General features: G+C 41.0%; 1 protein-coding gene across 1 annotated transcript in view; it reads right to left on the minus strand.

Moving 5' to 3' along the window:
* The window catches only part of Atp13a5 (ATPase 13A5), a 134,923-nt gene that overhangs the window by 54,674 nt on the left and 61,302 nt on the right, over positions 1 to 18,947 (minus strand). Inside the window, exons 12-15 of the mRNA XM_021184915.1 lie at positions 16,945 to 17,133; positions 13,119 to 13,180; positions 10,577 to 10,727; positions 468 to 554 (exon numbers count right to left, since the gene is read on the minus strand). Coding sequence (XP_021040574.1) covers positions 468 to 554; positions 10,577 to 10,727; positions 13,119 to 13,180; positions 16,945 to 17,133 — 489 coding nt within the window. The remainder of the gene's footprint in view (positions 1 to 467; positions 555 to 10,576; positions 10,728 to 13,118; positions 13,181 to 16,944; positions 17,134 to 18,947) is intronic.

The following is an 18,947-nucleotide window of genomic DNA, read 5'->3' on the forward strand; positions in this document are numbered from 1 at the left end:
ATGTTTATCTGGCCTCAAAAGCGCTCACCCGTGGCTGCCTGGAGAAATCTGAATCTCCTTCCAGGCCATCCTCTGCCACGCAATGTTTCTTATTCCCAGAAACACTACTCATTCCCAGCTCTGGGCTCCCACAGCTTGTTTGTCAGCCTTTATTACAGCACTTGGCAGGGCGTGCTGCACTGACCTGCACTTGTATTGATTCCTGACCACTGTGTGTGCTCTTCCCATGCAGAACCCAGCAGGCTCATTGTGAAGTCTAGCCTAGTGCTCCGGCGCTCACGGACACTCACTGAGTTATTTGCTGAAAACACTAATGAGCGTAGTCAGGGCTGAAGGCATGGCCAGGCTAGCTATGGAATTTATTAGGATAAAGCTAAATGGGAGAAATGTGCACTATGTGCAAAACCAGAGATGTTTCTCCAGTGTTTAGGGGAAAGAAACACATGACCTATGGAAGAAAATCATACCTGGCTGGCTTTAGGTCCTGGTTTTATTACTGTGCTTGAATCTGCCATGCCAAATTTGCAGGAGGCCACTTGGCTATCTTCCATATTCTGTTACAAAATGAAACATTTATAAGATTCCTTGGAGACAAATAAGAAGAAATATTTTTCTTTGCACACTGTGCTGATATTTTTCAAAAGGCTTTTCATGTGGCTTCTCATCCCAGATATTTACTTAAATGCCATCATTTTCAAATTTGTGTTGTTTTTATTGACAATAAGGACTTTGTCAGAAAATATGTCAAAAAGCCAGAAATACACTCAATACATTAAAGTGGATGGGAATGTGCAGGCCATAGACAACTCGTCTTCCTTATAGCTATATTCTCTAGTCTTGAGCACAGCAGCTCTCAGCCTTGTTAACAGCTGTGTCTTGAGATAAACACAAAAGCACATTTTTATGGTACACCTGTGTTACTAGTCTAGTTTAGTTAGCTAGAAGGCTAGCAAGTTGACTACAACCAAATTAGAAAGCACATTTGAAAATGGATTTTATTCATTGGGTAAAACATCCAAATATAGACATCAATAGCATTGAGAAATCAATATTAACCAATATTGGAAAGGAATTTACTGTATTTGTCTTAATAATCTAACCAGGGAATTGTCCCTCCCCTTTTAGGCTTAAAAGGTTCCCAGCTAACAAAGTATACTTAACTCAAGGCTCCACCAGACCTAGACTAAATCTTAGTGAAAACTGCTTTATTTAGAGGTAGATATGACCACCTTGGCAGTTCTTACAGAGGTGGTACTAAAGATTCATGTTCACAAACAAGATCCCTATATGTCTGTCTTCTGTGCGGGTAGGAGGAGGCATTACTAGAATCAGAATCCAAGTCACATGTAGAAACAGTGTCTCTTGTTAGACTACGCCGGGGCCTAGCAAACACAGAAGTGGATGCTCACAGTCAGCTATTGGATGGATCACAGGGCCCCCAATGGAGGAGCTAGAGAAAATACCCAAGGAGCTAAAGAGATCTGCAACCCTATAGGTGGAACAACATTATGAACTAACCAGTACCCTGGAGCTCTTGACTCTAGCTGCATATGTATCAAAAGATGGCCTAGTCGGCCATCACTGGAAAGAGAGGCCCATTGGACTTGCAAACTTTATATGCTCCAGTATAAGGGAACACTAGGGCCAAAAAGTGGGAGTGGGTGGGTAGGGGAGTGGCGGGGAGGGTATGGGGGACTTTTGGGATAGCATTGGAAATGTAAATGAGGATAATACGTAATAAAAAAAGAAAAGAAACAATGTCTGCTGGTCATCTCAGCTTCAGTCCTGCTGGTGTTTGGGAGACCTCTGATCATTAGGTAGTTCATTGATTTTCCTTCATTAAGATTCATGAAACTGGACATTATTTTGTCCTTATGCCTTCCTCAGCGCCAGCATTCTCATCTCAAATTACTGATTTTAGGAATTTCTCCTTATGCCAGGTTTCCCCATTTTAAGCACTAGATTTCTAGAAAGCCACAAGTTCCCATTATTCATCTTTGCATTAGCTTTTTGTGAAGTGTGTCCCATGCTCTGGCAACCACTTGTTCCCAATAATTTACAACTAGATTTGTGTTTCCCTGTGGGGTGTGTGTGTGTGTGTGTGTGTGTGTGTGTGTGTGTGTACACTCTCATGTGTACTCAAGTTTGCAGGCAGGCACATGCAGTATCCACCATGTGTTTTAGACAGGGTCTCCCATTGGAACCCAAGACTTTGATTCAGTAGGCTATTTGGCCAACAAGCCCCAAAGTTCCATTTGTCTCTGCCTCCCCCAAGCAAGGATTAAAAGTGCATGACACCATATTCATCGTTTTACCTGGGTTCTGGGAATTAAATTAAGATAATTTGCCTGTCTGTGGAATCTGTTCCCAACCTGGGCTGCCTTGAATGGCCTTGGTACGAGAGAATGCACCTAACCCTGCAGAGACTTGATGTGCCAGGGTGGGAAGCCACCACACTAACAGAACAGGACAGACTCTGTGAGGGAGTCGGGGAAACTCTTGGCATGTAAAATGAATAAATAATTTAATTAATGGAGAAAAATTCACATCCTTGTGTTTGCAAGGCAAGCAGTTTTCTAACTGAGATTTCTCCTGCCCTTTTCTGCCTTTTTACACATTACCAAAGTGTCTTTGTAGCCTCTTTTTAGAGATCAGCAGAGTGTTGCTAACCAACAGGCTTATTAATGAAGACTCACTATTTGTCTGGCACTTTACACTGCCCAAAGTCCTTCACAATCTTAGTACTCGGGCAAATCTGCAAAGGAGGCATAATTATCACAAATGCACAGATGGGATAAGAGTCTTCCAGTCTTGGTTCTAGATCCACATGGCCAGGGAAAGGTGGGAAGCAATTTTCACTGTCACAGCAGATCCAGAACAAGTTTATGATTTCTGCCCCTCAACTGTTATTCATACTTAGCTCAGAAAATAAAACTAGTTTGAACAAGGGTCGTGCATGTTGATGTATGAACCTCTACTCTGTAACACAGTAGCTACCAGCCCACTCTGACTACTCAAATTTAAATCAACTAAGAACAACTGAAATTAATAACTCAGTTTCTTACATGCATATTCACAATGGAAGTGTTTGTTAGCCATATTTGGGAGACTGATTTAGGCTAGTGTTTCTTCAAGGCTGTCTGGGCACATTGGTCTCATGTTATGATCTATCTAGAAGGATTTTGGGTCAAATATGTTAGGTGAATACTGCATGTCATATCCTCTCCTGAATACTCAAAATGAACCACAGTATATTAAAGAAGATACCTATTCAAACACTAAATTTAATTTTGTTTAAAAAGCACTTGCCTAAATTACAAATTTATGGATTCCTATACCATGTTGTACTCTTTAGCATGTGCAGCAATAACATGTACATGTTATTGCTGTACATGTTGTATATGCTTGAAAAAGAATGGACAGATTCTGTTAGGATAAGACCAGAATTCATCTAAAGAGTATTCACATACCACCCTTTAATGCAGATCCTCATGGCGTGGTGAGCGCCAACCATAAAATCAGAGAGATCAGACTACTCAGCACTATTACATCTCCACACCTCCACGCCTACTCCCTCTACTAAATGTCTGACTGCGTCTACAAGTTCCATGAACAAGAAAAACACAGTTGACTTGAACACAAACTTGCATAGACTGCAGACACTGGCAGAAAAGCATCCTGAACTCTGGAAACCCAAGGATGTCCAATTGCAAAAGCAAGTAAGTACAAGCATATGTCTGCATCCGTTTTAGAGATTGAAATATACAGAGGAAAGTGTAACCAAACAGCACAGCAGAGATGAAAGGATGCTTCACGCTGAGAGCCAGGGACACTCTGACAGCAGGGAACCACTCTCCAGCCATGCCCACACAGGAACTCAGCAGATCGAGAAGATACACAAAAAGCGAACTGCAAAGAGCCATTCTGCTCCACCCTATCGGAGCACTAGACAGCTAACAGCTGCTTTCCCACCAGCAGAGCCATGCTTCAAGTATAAACGAGAGGTAGGAGAGTCTACATTTATCCCAGCAATGAGAAATATCTGACTGCTATTTTCCTGTTTTTATTTTTTTGCTTTGCTATTTTTCTCTTCAGTTTTGATGTCACGTGATTGGGCTTTGTGATTATTCTTTGTCTGCAACTATTCCTTCCCGTTCTTTCTTATTTCTCAAAGCTTAACCCTCTGTGCTTTGCCTCCTGCTCTTACTTAATATCTTCGCATTTTTATTTCTTATTTGTCACTATCTCTACTCTTAATAACATTTAAACAATGACCTTGTGCTCTCAATAGCTCTGTTATTTCTAACTTGATCGCGAGTGTAAATGATGTACCTAATTCTTTTCTCTCTAGTATCTTCCTGTTGACAAATCATTTGCTGTCCTTTGTTTCTTTTGTATAAATAGTAGAGATCATAAGCTCAAGAGAAAACTATTCAGGAGGAAGACCCACAGGAAACAACATGCACAAAAGATGGGAGAAGCATGAAAGACACATCTACCCAAATAGCCAGGCAGATCACAGGCAAAACAAAGCAAAGGCACCTCTAAAGGCTTACCATTCCTAAATATTGAAAACAAAACAAAAGCAACAAAAAAACAAGAACAAAAAATAAAAACCCTAACAAGTCACTGAAATGCCAAACAAATGCATCAAAGCCCTACTTTTAAAAATGTTCAGTGACTTCATGAAGAATTAAACAAGCAGATGAATGGAGCAAGAGATTAATTTAGAGGCTGTGGAGATAGCTCAACAGGTAGAGAACTTGTTGCCAAGACTTGAATCCAGAAGAAGAATAAACAAAACTACAGGAAATAGCAAATATATCTCCATAATAATCCTGAATATTAATGGTCACAACTTTATAACTAAAAGACACAGACCAGCTGATTGAATCAGAACATAAGATCCAACTATTTTCTGGTTGCAAGAAACATATTTCATTGGTAACCTCACAGGAAAACTGGAAAAAAAATCAAGGAATGGGAAAGTATACATCCTACATCAAGTAGATGCAGAAGAGAAGCAGGATTAGCCATATCTGACAAAGTAGATTTCAAACCAAAATTAATAAGAAGAGATAGAGGATGTTACTAAAAGATACCAATTAATAAGGTGAAATTTTTAAAAACAAAGGTTCAATGTTGGAGTACCTAATTTCATAAAACACACTTAAAAAGACAGTTCCATATATTATAAACTGTGTCGATTCAACTTCCTACTCTCATCAATAAATAAAACACCATGGTCAGAAAAATCTACAAAGAAAGCTCACTGTTCAACAGCACCATAAATCTCTACCTCTCAGATGTGAATATACGTTGCTGTCAGCAGCCCATAGAACTTTCTCAAAAAACAGATTATATTTTGTGCCATAAACCAAGTCTTGAAAAATACATTTTCTTAAATCTTATCAGCTTACAGTAGGATAAAACCAAAAATCAATAGCAAGAAATGCTACACATATGCATGGGGAATAAATAAGACTATTTTGAAGGACCAATGTGTCACTGAAAAAGTTAGGGAGAAACCAAAACTTCCTAGAGTCAATAAAAATTAAAACATGATTTATTGAAACTTTTAGAACATTGCAGAATTAGTTCTTCGAGACATGAGTTAGTGTAGGTTCAACACTTAAAAAATCAGGGAAAACACTCTGCTGTGCTTGTAGCTAGGAGCCTAGCAAAACTGTCACCTGAGAGGCTTCATCCAGCAGTGGATGGAACCAGATGCAGAGACCCACAGCCAAACATCAGGAGGATGTCCCAAACATCTGGGAGTCTTTGGAAGAGTCAGGGATAGGATTGAACAAGCTGGATGGGTCAAAAACACTACATGAAGACCTACAGAGTTAACTAGCCTGGACCCATGTGGTCTCACAGAGACTAAATCACCAACTGAAGAGCATTCAGGGGCTGGACCTAGACCCCCTACACATTTGTGGCAGATGTGCAGCATGGTCATGTGGAGCCCCCAACAAGTGCAGGTGGAGGCTGCCTCTGACTCAGTTGCCTGCCAGTGGCTTCCCTTCCCATACCTAGACTACCTAGTTGGGCCTCAGCTGGAGAGAATGTGCTTCAGCCTACAGCAACTGAATTTCCCAGGGGTGATACCCAAGGGGGTCTCCCCCTTCTCTGAGGAGAGAGGGGTAATGGCAGGAGGTATTTATAAGAGTGGGATTAGGAGGAAAGGAGGAACTATGGGGCTGTAATCAGGATGTAAAGTGAATAAATAATATAATCAATTAAAAAATCAGGGAACACTCAAATACATAATTGAGTAGTTTACCTATTAGAAAAACAAGAATGAAAAGGAGAAAGAGAAAGAAAGAAAGAAAGAAAGAAAGAAAGAAAGAAAGAAAGAAAGAAAGAAAGAAAGAAAGAAAGGGAGAAAGAAAGAAAGGGAGAAAGAAAGAAAGAAAGAAAGAAAGAAAGAAAGAAAGAAAGAAAGAAAGAAAGAAAGAGAAAATGAAGGAAAGGAAGGAAGAAAGAAAGAAAAGAAGGAAGGAAGAAAGAAGGAAAGGCAAGAATAAGTCAAAATCAAAAGCAGTAGATAGAAATAAATTATAAAGTTAGGGCTGAAGTCAATAAAATGAAGATCAAAGGACAGTTAAAATAAATCAAAGTATTGGTTTTTTGAAGAAAAAAAAAACCAAGTTGAATAAAATCTTAGTCAAATCCACTGACAGAAAGAGAAGATAGAAATGAAGAAAAGCAGAAATGCAAAGGGAGAGATTACAACAGATTCTACTGAAATTTGATCACTAGTAAATATTTTCAAACCATACATTCCAAAAGTCTGGAAAATCTAGAAGACGTAGGTCAATGTTTAGACACATATGACCTAGCAATGTTAAATCAAGAGAATGCAAACATACAAGCCTACCCATGACAATCAATACAATTTAACAGTGACAAAGAAGCCTCCCAGCAAAGGGAAGCTGAGAGCAGACTAATTCACTGGCACATTTCCCCAGACCTTTAAAGCTCTGACTCCTGTATGCCTCCAATTATCCCATACAAGAGAAAGAAAGGGAACCCAAGCAAACTAAGTCTATGAAGGCAGAATTAGCCTGACAGTGTATGAGGAGCCAATAAAGCATTTACCCAGCTACAGGCCCATTTCTCTGATAATATGCTTTCAAAAATTATCAATAAAATATTTGTAAACCAAACCAATTGAGACATTGGAAAGATTATATAACCATAATGAAGCTGTTTCATTCCGAGATGCAAGGGCAGTTAGGCATATACAGATCATTAAACGTCAAAGACATAGAGGGCCTGGAGGCAGAAATCACTTATCATTTCAATAGATGCAGAAAAGACCTTTGACAGAGGTTAGCATGTGATGATATCTCTGAAGCAACTAGGAACAGAGCAAATACACTTAAGCAAAATAATGGCTATTATGACTGTAGGAGCTGTGTGGGCCCTTGTGCTCACAGATAAGCACTAGGGAAACCTGGAAATGAGTGAGGTTAATAGCCTGACGTCCCCTGCGTGCTCCACTAGCTTCCCCACCTCCCATAGCTCTCCTGGAGACTAGTGACTGTTTATCTCAATCAATCTATAGCGCTCTCCTCCCCCAGACCTTTATCATGACCAGGTTTACCTTGAGCCTGCTTTCTTACTTAATGTATAAAGCCCATCCTTATGGAAGAGGTTACTTGTAATTTACAAGAATTTTGATGTAATCATGCCTCAAGCTCTGTTGTGCACTACAGATTGAGTTAATTATCACCAAGAAGCTTTTTATCAAATTATGCTATGCTTAAATATCCCTAAAATAATCGACCTGGCGTCAGAATGTTGAAGTTTGTTACTTCACTGGCTACTGGATCATGTTGAAGTGAATTGCCTTCTTACTTCCCCTGGCTCAACACTCTGCTGGCTGTAGATTTGCAGAGACCCCCACAAAGTCAAACATACAGCTAGCAAGAGACCAAATGGGGGAAACTGAATTTCCTAGCAAAGTAAAACGGAGAAAGCAGTGTCTGTTCTTTCAACTCTTCTCAACGCAGTGCTTGAAGTCTGAGCCAGAATAGTAATGAAAATGAAAAATGAAAGGATATCAAATAGAAAGAAGCCCAATTACCCCTGTTTGCAGATGACATGTCCCTAAACTTAAAAGTATCTAAATGCCTCTGCCATAAATAAGACTCTTGAATGTAAGGAAGGATTTCAGCAAAGCAGCAGGACATAAAATCAACAAACAAATTGCAGCGGCTCATCTGTATGTCAACAGCAAGAAGGAAATCGGAAAGTGGTCTCAACCATAACAGCTTCAAAGCATACCAAGGATACTTAGTACAAAATTCTGAAGTACTAATGGCAATATCCATAGAAAATAAATATCATAGTTAAAAATAAGCTTTATGAAAAGAGTATTAAACTTTGTAACAACTTGTCACGACGACACAGTGAAGCTTTTTCTGACTTTTCTACCCAGAAGTGTAACTGCTGGTGATGAGCGACCATAAGCTCGCTCTTCCGCACTCTGTGTCTGGAGTCTTAGGGTGCTGCCAGGCTGTCCTCCCTACCTCAGAGCTCTCTAGCATATAGAAAACAGTGGAGGTGCCTCTCCAAAATTATCTCAGATCTTCTTGGCACTTTATTGCTATGTATAGAGGCTAACCCTGCTGTCCAGTTCAGTGTTATTTAGTAGATAACAGTCTACAAATTTTATTGTGCAGAATAATTAGTATAGATCTTTAAAAAATTATACTCTGACTCTATAGAGTTATGAATTAACTTTATATGTTAACAAGCAAACTACATAATTTCAAATGTTGTATGTTTGTAATAAATATGACTCAAGATACTGCGGGTTAATGAAAATATTAAAGAATAATGCTTTGTTCTTTAAGAATCACTTTCCACTAATAGCTGAAAATTAGAGTTGATGAGGGTAAGTATAGCTGTCTTCTGAATCTAGACTTGTTTTTTAAATAGTCTATATCACTTGCAAATGTGAAAGATTATTTTTTCCTCGCTAAATAAAATACACTTAGATAAACTGATGTATTGCTCAAAATAATAAAAATAGCTAGGAATAAGTTTAACCAAGGATGTGAAAACCCTTTATAATAAAAACTTGTAGCATCATTGAACACAATTGAAAATGACACTAGAAGATGGATAGGTCTCCTACATTCATTGATTGGCAGAATCCATATTATAGAAATTGCCATGTTACCAAAAGAGAAGACTGAAGATTTAATTTGATTCCCATAAAAATTCCAAAGATGTCCTTCACATAACTAGAAAAAGTACAATATTAAAATTCATATGAAAGCACATAAGACCAGAGAACCAAAACAATCCAAAGCAAGAAAAGTAATGTTAGAGGTGTTACCGTAGCTGATTTCAAATTATAATACAGACATGGCAACCAAACCCACATGAATTAACAAAACTAACACAAACACAGAATGTAGACCAAGGAAATAGATAAGATATAGTGATAAACCAGTCACATCCAACTGAATTTTGAGTATATGCATATATGTATGTGTGTGTATTCATATATGATACACATGTATGTGTGTTTACATATATTTGCATATATATTTGTGTATATATATGTATATATATATATATATATATACACACACCAGAAAAAACAGCCTTTCCAACTAATAGTGCTGGAAACCTGGATTTGCACGTCAAATAAACTAGATTCTTATCGCCTATCTGGTGAAAATATTCATTCAAAATGCATCAAAGACTTTAATGAAAGATGTGAAATTTTAGAATTACTAGGGAAAAACACATTGAGACAAAGACTCAGGTGTGGATTTTCGAAAAAGGGATTCCCACGGCTCAGGAAATAGCACGAACTGACAAATGGAACTATAGGACATTCCCAAGCTTCTGCACACCCACGGGAGCTAAGAGAGTGAACAGAGCCTGCAATTGGGATAGCAAGCTCACCAAATGCTGACATGCACTCAGAGCAAAAGGAGCCTTTACATAGTGTCGGTAGCAATGCAAACCATCGCTACTATGAAAATCATGACCTGTTTACCATGGCACAGCCTACAACAGCAAAGAGAGAAACTCAGCCCAACTGTCCACTAGTAAATAAGTGGATATGGAAACTGTGGCATACTTACACAGTGGGGCTTTATTCATTCATAAAAATAAAATTATGTCATTTGGAATGAAAATTGAATGAAACAGGAGACCACGTTAAATGAAATAAGTCAAGCTCAGAAAGCTAAGTATCGCATGTTTTCTACCATACGTGGGACTTAGATTGCATACACATATATACATCATATATATGATTTATACATACTAAAAAGACTATTTATGAAGCAGAAGGATAATAAAGGTCAGTTCATCAAAGTACATTGTGTTGAAAAAAATGTCATTATAAATCGCATCATGTTGTATGATGAATATATGCTGATAGAATTTGGAAAAACATATATCTTTATAATGATTATTCATTTATAACAATGATTAATGATAAAGTGTAACCATTTTCTAGATTTGTAACTGAATTAAAAGGAATCTAGTTCGGCCAATAAAGGTTTCTTCACTTGATTAATGAATATAACCATCACCTTACCCAACCAGTGCCTTCAAACATTTTGAGGTCCAAAGGGTCTCCTTGGATGGTCCCATCAAGAAGGATCAGAGAATGGCAGCTAGTCATGGCTGCACACAGTGGGCTCCAGGGCACAGCCTCACCTGAGGCAAAGCTGTGGACTGCCTGGAAACTGGTTAAAAAGATAATGTTAAAATTTTCAATAAAGTCATTTTCATGCCCTGCCTCTTAAATTTCGCCAAGGCAGCACCCTGGCTGACTGACTCTAACCTCTAACTTCTAACCACTAATCTCTAACCTCTAGCCTTTAACCTCTTCAGTGACTTTTCTTTAGCCTATACCACTGTTTCTTAAACTCAGGGCACAGCCCATATGGGACTGAATGAATGAAAATGGGGGCTGCAAAAATTATAGCTACAGTAAACGTTTCTGGATGTCAACCACCACAGAATAATTCAAAATCAAATGTGTGATGAATCTAAAATGTTTTACACAGTGCTAACCCATGCTGCCTCCCATGTCTTCACTCTAGCCTTGGTTCTGAATACAAACATGCTCAGCCTGTTCAGTGCACACCAGTACAGCTGGCAGAATCAAAGAATAATGCCCAGAAAACCCTGGCTCAGAACATAGACTACTGTCACGTTATAAACTGCAGGGCTTGTACTATACACAGAAAGCTTTCAGCTACAGAGCATGATGGTTTGGTCATGGAAAACAAAGACTTTTACTATGTTCCTACTGTCATATAAAACATGGGTTTAAAATAAATTGATCATTCATTATCAATAAGTGTTTGGTCTGTATACTTATTTTCTGTACCTATGTACCTGGAGCTGCATACAGATTTCTTGGGTGAAAGGCATCACACCTAACCTAGCGCTATCTCACCTTATAGCTGCTGATCTTACCAGTATCCCTTGTGTCCTGATTCCAGAGGCAGACTAAGGTTCTTGCTTTGACTCTACTTGTTCAGGGATTTTTCTACTCATGGTCCTCTGCTCACTTGGGATTTTTAATTTTCAGCTACAGCATTCTACCTGCATAGTGATGTTTGCATAACCCTTCTTTGAGTTGGATATGGATCTTCCCTTTGATATAGACGACCACTGGTCAATCAAAAACCAAATTTCAGGAGGCTTGAATCTAATCACATGGGCTTTTGTGATGTTGTATGTAAACTCACAGAGCTCTCTGAACAGTCACATATCCTAAATAAGAAATCTCTGGATTCCTGAGGGAACTGGAGAAGGAAGAAGCTTGCTTGGTGATCCAAAAAAGCAAGCAGAGGCTTTGAACTGATTTTCATTACTCGGTTCCTTGGAGTCTATCACTGTTTCTAGAAACTTCTTTCTAATCTACACATCCTGCGGCTGAAGCTTCTCCTCATTAGCAATATACCCTGGAATTATTAACCTTCATCCCCTCCTAGTTTTGAGCTGAACAGTGATTATGTTTAGTTTATTCTACTCCTTGAAAGCATCAGCATACTAGGGGCAAGGGAGGAAGATGGGAGTGGGAAGTGTGAGGACTGTCTTCTTCCTTCATTGCCCTGGGTCATAGGCACCCTGATCCTTGAGACAAAGGCCTAATCAGTACATCTGAACAGCCAGGACCATGAATAGAGCTAGAAATCAAGCTGTTCCCTGTGCTCAGCCTGGGCCATCTTCTGTGACAGTGCCCTGTGCTCAGGGTGTAGCTAACCCTATCACTAGCTTGGTGAACCCTGCCTGACTATTTGTTCTAATCTTCAGCTGCCTCAGCCACTCTTTGGAGCCAAAGTAGGGCAATCACAGCTGAAGACTGGAGACCATCACCATTTAGCAGGCATTAAGGCACACCTCAGCCCTGCAGGAAAAAGCTAAGACCATTCTCCCTCCCCTCTCCTGCTCTGCTCTGAGGTATCTATCTATATGGTTAGCTTCTTTGTTTTACCATGACAGCCTTTAGCCCAGGTCTGTAAAATTTGCAACCAGGTGTGCTTTAAAATCTCCCTCATATGCCATCATTTTCAGAAAGTCATCCTTGATGCATTAAAATTCAAAATGACTTTCTATCTTCAATCATCATGTGTCATAAAAAATCAGAGCTGTATGTTACATCAAGCAATTTTATTGTTCTGTCTCCATTCGGATTTTCCTGTCTTTACAGTCATAATTTCCCTGGCCTGTGTTAGCCATTGAAGGTGGGTGCACTCAAACATCTTCATCCCATTAGCCTGGGAACTAATGGAGTCAACGGAGCCCTTTTCTGGGTCTCTGAACACAACTGTCTGCCCAGGCACCCGGGAAGCCTTGTGATCTGTAATCAAGCATGGTCCTGATTCCATTCCTTGATCCTCTATCTTATTCATTTGACTCTTACCCATCTCCTTCATTCTCTCCCATTTATTTTCACATTGAATTTGCAGATCGACTTTCTTTGTCTGACTTGGGGGCACATCTAATTAAGTGAATTAAAATAATTGGGAGCCAGTGTGAATCTTATTCCCCAAGCTTGGCAAGGGTGGATTTGAATGTCACCACAGGAACCTACCACCACACCTCCCATCTTAGGGTCCTACCAGTTGCCAGCAGTGGGGACAGTCCCCCAGAGGTCCAGCCCATCTTCTGTCAGAGTTCCTGTCTGAATAAAAAGTTGTAATTGATTTTTTAAGCAGAATAGTTAAAGCTTTGCTGTCATGATTTAAACAAAATTTAAGCTTCCAAGAAACTACAGCATATCCAGTCATCCAAAACCTTGTTTCTGAGCATCTGCAGTTAGTGCAGCATCCCCAGGAGGTTCCAGCTTCTACATGACACTGTGCATGGGCTTTGTTTGAATCTGCTCGCTTGTTGTCCTGTCTGCTGTTGTTATCACTGAGAGGCCCCATAAGTGGAAATTCAGCACGAGCCACCTCACAGCTGACTCTACAGTGGATTCCTTCTCTCTTTTCAAAATAGAATTTGTTGTTTTTTTCCCCCTCTTTCCAAGACCAGCTAGTCTACCCTTTTCCTTTTGGCTCATCATAATTTCCTAAAATATGGCCACTATAATAACAATTCAGGTCATAATGTAAAGAATTTTCAGCCCACAGACAGAAATGAAATGCTAATAATAAATATTAGTGAATGCCTGTGAGTAAGTTTTATTGTCAGATCAAGAGGAAATTGGTCATTTGATCCTCTGTATTATAGGAAAACATTTGTCAGTTAATGTAACCAGAAAGCAAAGAACCAAGTCTGGTATACTATGTTCATGTCCCGGTTATTCATTAGCTGCATGTTTGTGTGGTCTGACAGCCTTAGGCTAACCACTCTGCACCTGCCCAGAGTGAGTATAGCGGCTGCTGCTGTTCCAGAACACGTCAGGCAGACAGGACACTCCTAAGTACAGATACTAGCAGCAGCTCTCGCATGCACTATTTAAAGCCACTAACATATAAAACACTGGGTTTCCTAGCTTCCTATTGGACGGCATCATCTGTTATCCCAGCATATCAGCATGGCTGTTTACAGGCTTCCAAGACTCTCCTCCTGACAACTGAGCAAACGGTAGAGAATCAGACAATTATATCCTATCAGGAGACAGTGGTCCACAGGCTGGAAGACTGAATCAAAGTCCAGACAACCTTCATCCACCAGCCATCATGTTGGTGAGTTCTGCTAGGCATGTGGGAAGAAAAAGCCCACTCTGGCTCTCCAAATAAGAAGAACTAAAGAATCCTTCTTTCTTGAGTTCACTCAGTTCCCAAAGAGAGGCAGCAGGCTCAGAGGACCCATTCCTCAAGGGTGACTTTTGTAAAGGAGCAACTTGTTACATTTTCTATCTTGCTTTCTCTAAAGTACCAACCTGCCTGCATGTTCAACTGCCCAAATCCCCTTGGGTTGTTCCATTTCAGAAAGAATTAGCAGCTTAATTCCAGCTGAAATGTTTTTGTTGGGAGGTTGCGCTTTTAAGCATCCATGTTTTGAGCATGAACATAGAGAGAATTGGCAACAGGGTAAAAGCAAGGAGACCGTGTGTTACCTCTCTATTTAAAAATTACCTCTCATGACAAAAATAACCTCAGATAGAAAGAAAATGAAATTTTAATTAAAGTTCTAATCTAAAGAGAATAGAATAGCAAAGGGAAAACCTTTATCATAATGTTCAAGCCCAAGCTCAGGCTGAATTGAATAGAGAATCTGTTTTACAGATGAGAAGGGAGGAGGGGGCGAAGTGTGCATACACTCAGAAGCCCGGTGATATAACACTGGTTTGAAATTAACTGTGGGGTGTTCTAGAGTGACATCGTGTTTATAAGAGTTCTATAATGTAAAGCTAGAAAAGGAACTTAAAGATAATTGTAGTCCAAGCTTTTTACTGAAATAGTGATGGACACTTAGTTCTGAACTCAGGGTTAGTGACCCCATTTTGCCATGCCTCATCAGGTGTTCTAGCTACATGCTGCCACACTTTATGGGATTCGGCTGAGTGGGTGGACTGGCAGCCCCTCTGGCTATCTAGCAGAGGATGGCGTGAGGATGCAGAGAAAACAGTTACATTGGGAGTAAAATAACAGCCTCTGGGGGAGGGGGGGTGGACCGGACACGGTTTGTAAATCACCCTCCTGTAGTAGAGATGCTTTTGAGGCTGTTGGGTGTATAAGAAAAGATTCTATCAGAAAATGGGCAAGGTGCTAAAATCTGACCGTGAGGCTAAAGTCAGAATGTTGCTCAGCTAACACTCCAGTTCCTTTCTAATGGAAAATGGGCACCTTTTTTTTTTTGCCAAGATAGATAGATAGAGAGAGAGAGAGAGAGAGAGAGAGAGAGAGAGAGAGAGAGAGAGAGAATGAATCTAAATGAATCTAAGAGACAGGCTGCCTGCCTTCCCCTGGGGCAGCAGGACTGGGTCTCGTGCAGCTTCCGCTCAGCTCTCCCGGTCCCTCTATATCTCTTCCTAACCCTTTCTGTTATTGTTTGAATGTTAACCCTCCCTAAAGGGCTGCATGTTTGAATGGCTTGGGGGGCACTGTTTCAGAAGGTTGTTGAACCTTTGGGCACAGATCTTGAAGGTTACAGTCTGCCTCCACTCTCAGTCTAGCTTCCTGCTTCCTGTTGTGCTCCAGCTGTGTGGGAACAGCCCCTGGACTCCTTGCCACGTCCTTGAGGTAAAGCCAACCTCTTCTCCCTTCACTTGCTGCTTTTAAGTGTTTGGCCATAATGACAAGAAACCCACAGCCTCATCATAAAGTTCCCATAAAAAGAACAACAGAAGAATGCTACAAAAATTTTACTCATAGTATGTGTTTTAAGACCTCATGCTCTTCTTCAAGACATAGCCTCTTGCTTAGCTTGCCACAACATCCCTCCAGCTTCATTTCACTGGATGTTCCAGCTTCTAGCCTTCCTATGCTGTCTTCTGTCTGTGACATGTTAGGGTGCCTTTTTCACTCTTGTGCTTTGACCTGGCCATCTCTAAGCTCAGAGGTGGCCTCCAACCTGTGACAGGTGTGCACCTGCTGATGCGTGCTCACATCCCCACCAAGCACACATCTCCCAGTAGCACAGCTGTCTTACTCCCATATTCCTTACATCTTTGGCTAGATGCTAAAGCTCTCTAGAGCTAGGGATAGCCACTCCTGATGCTCTACAAGCACTATGTACAACACTGGCACTCGGAGGGAGTTTGCTGGGGAAAAAAATGACCAAAGTGTTGATTAATTATTCAAACAAAATGAACTGAAACAGGGAAAAATCAGCTAAGCCCACTGATCTACAGCCTGTCCAAACTGAGGCCAGAATCTAGGTATGGGAGGAGGGCTTGATGCAGGATTCATTCCTGGTTCCTATAGGAGAGTGGTGGGAATCTTGGACTCTCTGACAACGGCAGCCATCCCCCTCCAGTACATACTCCCCTCTGCCACCTCTCCAGAATCCTGAGTACAGGTATAATACTTCCATAGCCTGGACTCTTGACCCCTGGAAGAAGAGGAGAAATAGTAGTGGCAGCAATGTCACCACTGGCCATTGTCCACCCCGCCTTTGTCATTTCAAGAAGCAGTAGGTGGATGTGAATGAGATTGCTCATGTAAGTTCCCACATAAGGCACTTCTAAGACATGGAACTTCCCACACATTTTTGCCTGCAAAGGAGATTATTGGTGCAAGAGACTACACGGGCACAGAAAGTATTAAATTGTAGCAGGCAAAGGAAATCATGATAAGATTACCACCCTGACATCCTCTGAGCCAACAAGTTTGTTTTCTTGACCGTGACCTCAAACCACCTTCCTCTGTAACTGCCTCTGGCCTCAGTTTCTCAGCTGTATAGTGGGAATGTTAGGAAAGCTGTTCTCTGAGGTCCTTCCTAGCTGTGCCACGCATCAAAGCCATCAACCCCCAACCTGGTAAGTTTGGAACCCACTTTGTCGAAGCACACGAGGTTGATCTGACCACACATGTTGATTCTCTGTGGGGAGATACAGAAAATCTTCTTCTTCTTCAACCTCTTCTGGGCATACACATTGCCTATGGTCAGTGCAGCCGGGAGCACAGGAGGGACGGTGGCACTGAGAAGGATCAGGGCCATGGTTGCAGTTTCTCTCGGAGGTACCTGGAGAGGGGAAAGGATGCACACCGGTTAGCCCAGCGGAGCAAGATGTCCTTCCTCCGGCTGCCTGCTTCCTCCCAGCTGCCTCCTATAACACTTGGCAACCCTAGACCTTGACTTATAGTATTCCTGGTGAGTTGACTTTCTTGGTGGGGTCAGGTGGTCCCTGGGCTAACCCTAAAGCATACATACAATGTCCCTATTGTACATCAAAGGAGACCTTTTCAACCCTGTTCCAAGTCTCCCTGACCTTCTCTACCTCAATTTACCTTGTGAATACCCATCTCTCCTCTGTTCATCCTGTCTCCACACATTGTGTGACCTCCTAGGGTCTCACATAGGCAGGTCTCAGGTCATAATAGTTCACTCCAAAACTTGACATTAGTTTTTAAATCTCTCTGCCTCACAAACCAGCAAATGCCTAGGGCACATGAGCTCTGTAAGAGTTTTGAATCCTGTTTGTCTCAAAGTCCAAAGTCCAACTCACTGTCTGGGGCAGAGCCATACTTAGTACATAGATGGATGGAATAATGATCTGACAAACACTGGAAGCAAGGTTTCCAAGATCACAGCATCCCAGTGTGTTCTTAGCTCTGGGGAAGCCAGTACTGAGATTGCATTCTTTTCCTGTGGCAGACATATGTCTCCACCAGGTGCAGGAGAGTAAATACCTGCTTCCTACAACCTCTGCTTTCTCTACTTTCTCCAGCTACTCACACGGCTGAGTTTTGATCCTGCAGACTCAAGCTTGTCTAATCCTGGATCAGTGCAGACAGTTGCTGCCACAGGGTCAAAGTTTCTGACCCACAAGGTCTGAGATCCAACTTTCAGCTGTGGTGTGGATGGCAGGTTGAGCTCGGTCCAGGAAACCTTCACACCCAGGCTGTGCTAAAGCTTACTTGGCTTATCTGATAGGTACTTCTGCTCTCCAGGTCAGACTGTCATACTGCATAACATTCTGGACCCAATAGCCTTGACATTCTGCCTAGTTTTTTCCTAATTCCATTCTACTAGTGACAAATGCACTGAACTCCTTAGGGCTACCTCCCTGCAGCCTCAGGCCAGTTTGAAATGATTGTTCAGAGATTAGATTCTATCATGAGCATTGACTAGAAATTCTTGGAATTATGCCATCATCCACCAATATCCTGGTCCCTTGCACATTCACATGGTACTACCAGTCTGAACAATGCCTGGGTTCATATTCATGCTTTACTTATAACCTCCTCTTCTTCTTGACCAGTCCATAGGTAGGATCCCAGCAGGTCTTGGAGGACACAGAAATACACAGCAGAACAGACTCTCAAGGCCAGAAAGACCCTCAGAGGTTACAAATGGCAGCCTCTCCCTCCCTTGCTACCATATCAACTTGGTAAATGGTTGATTCTGCTTCAGACAGCAAACAGAGAGCAAATTCCCTATAGAGGGCACCAGATATCCTGGAGCTGAACCTACAGTAGTTGTAAGTCACTCAGTGTGGGAGCAGGGATCCCCTGCAAGAACAACAAAAACTCTTAACTATTAACCCATCTCCCCAGCACCCTGGAAAACTTTCATAGCTCTGCTATTTAACATGAATGTAAATTGAAAGTTCATTTGTCACATCTGTCTAGGTGCTATAGTTATATGTGTGAATATATGAATATATATATATGCTTTGTGTGTGTTTGTGAGTGTATATTTATGGGAATGAAATCCAGAGCCTTGTACATGCTAGGCAACCACTGTACTGGCAATATAGCTCTATTTCTAGCCAAGTCTTTTCAGGCTGGAAACATTTCTCCAATCTAAGAAAATTCTTTTGGACAGCATTGATT

This window comes from Mus caroli, chromosome 16, assembly GCF_900094665.2.
Source record: "Mus caroli chromosome 16, CAROLI_EIJ_v1.1, whole genome shotgun sequence".
Classification (NCBI taxonomy): domain Eukaryota; kingdom Metazoa; phylum Chordata; class Mammalia; order Rodentia; family Muridae; genus Mus; species Mus caroli.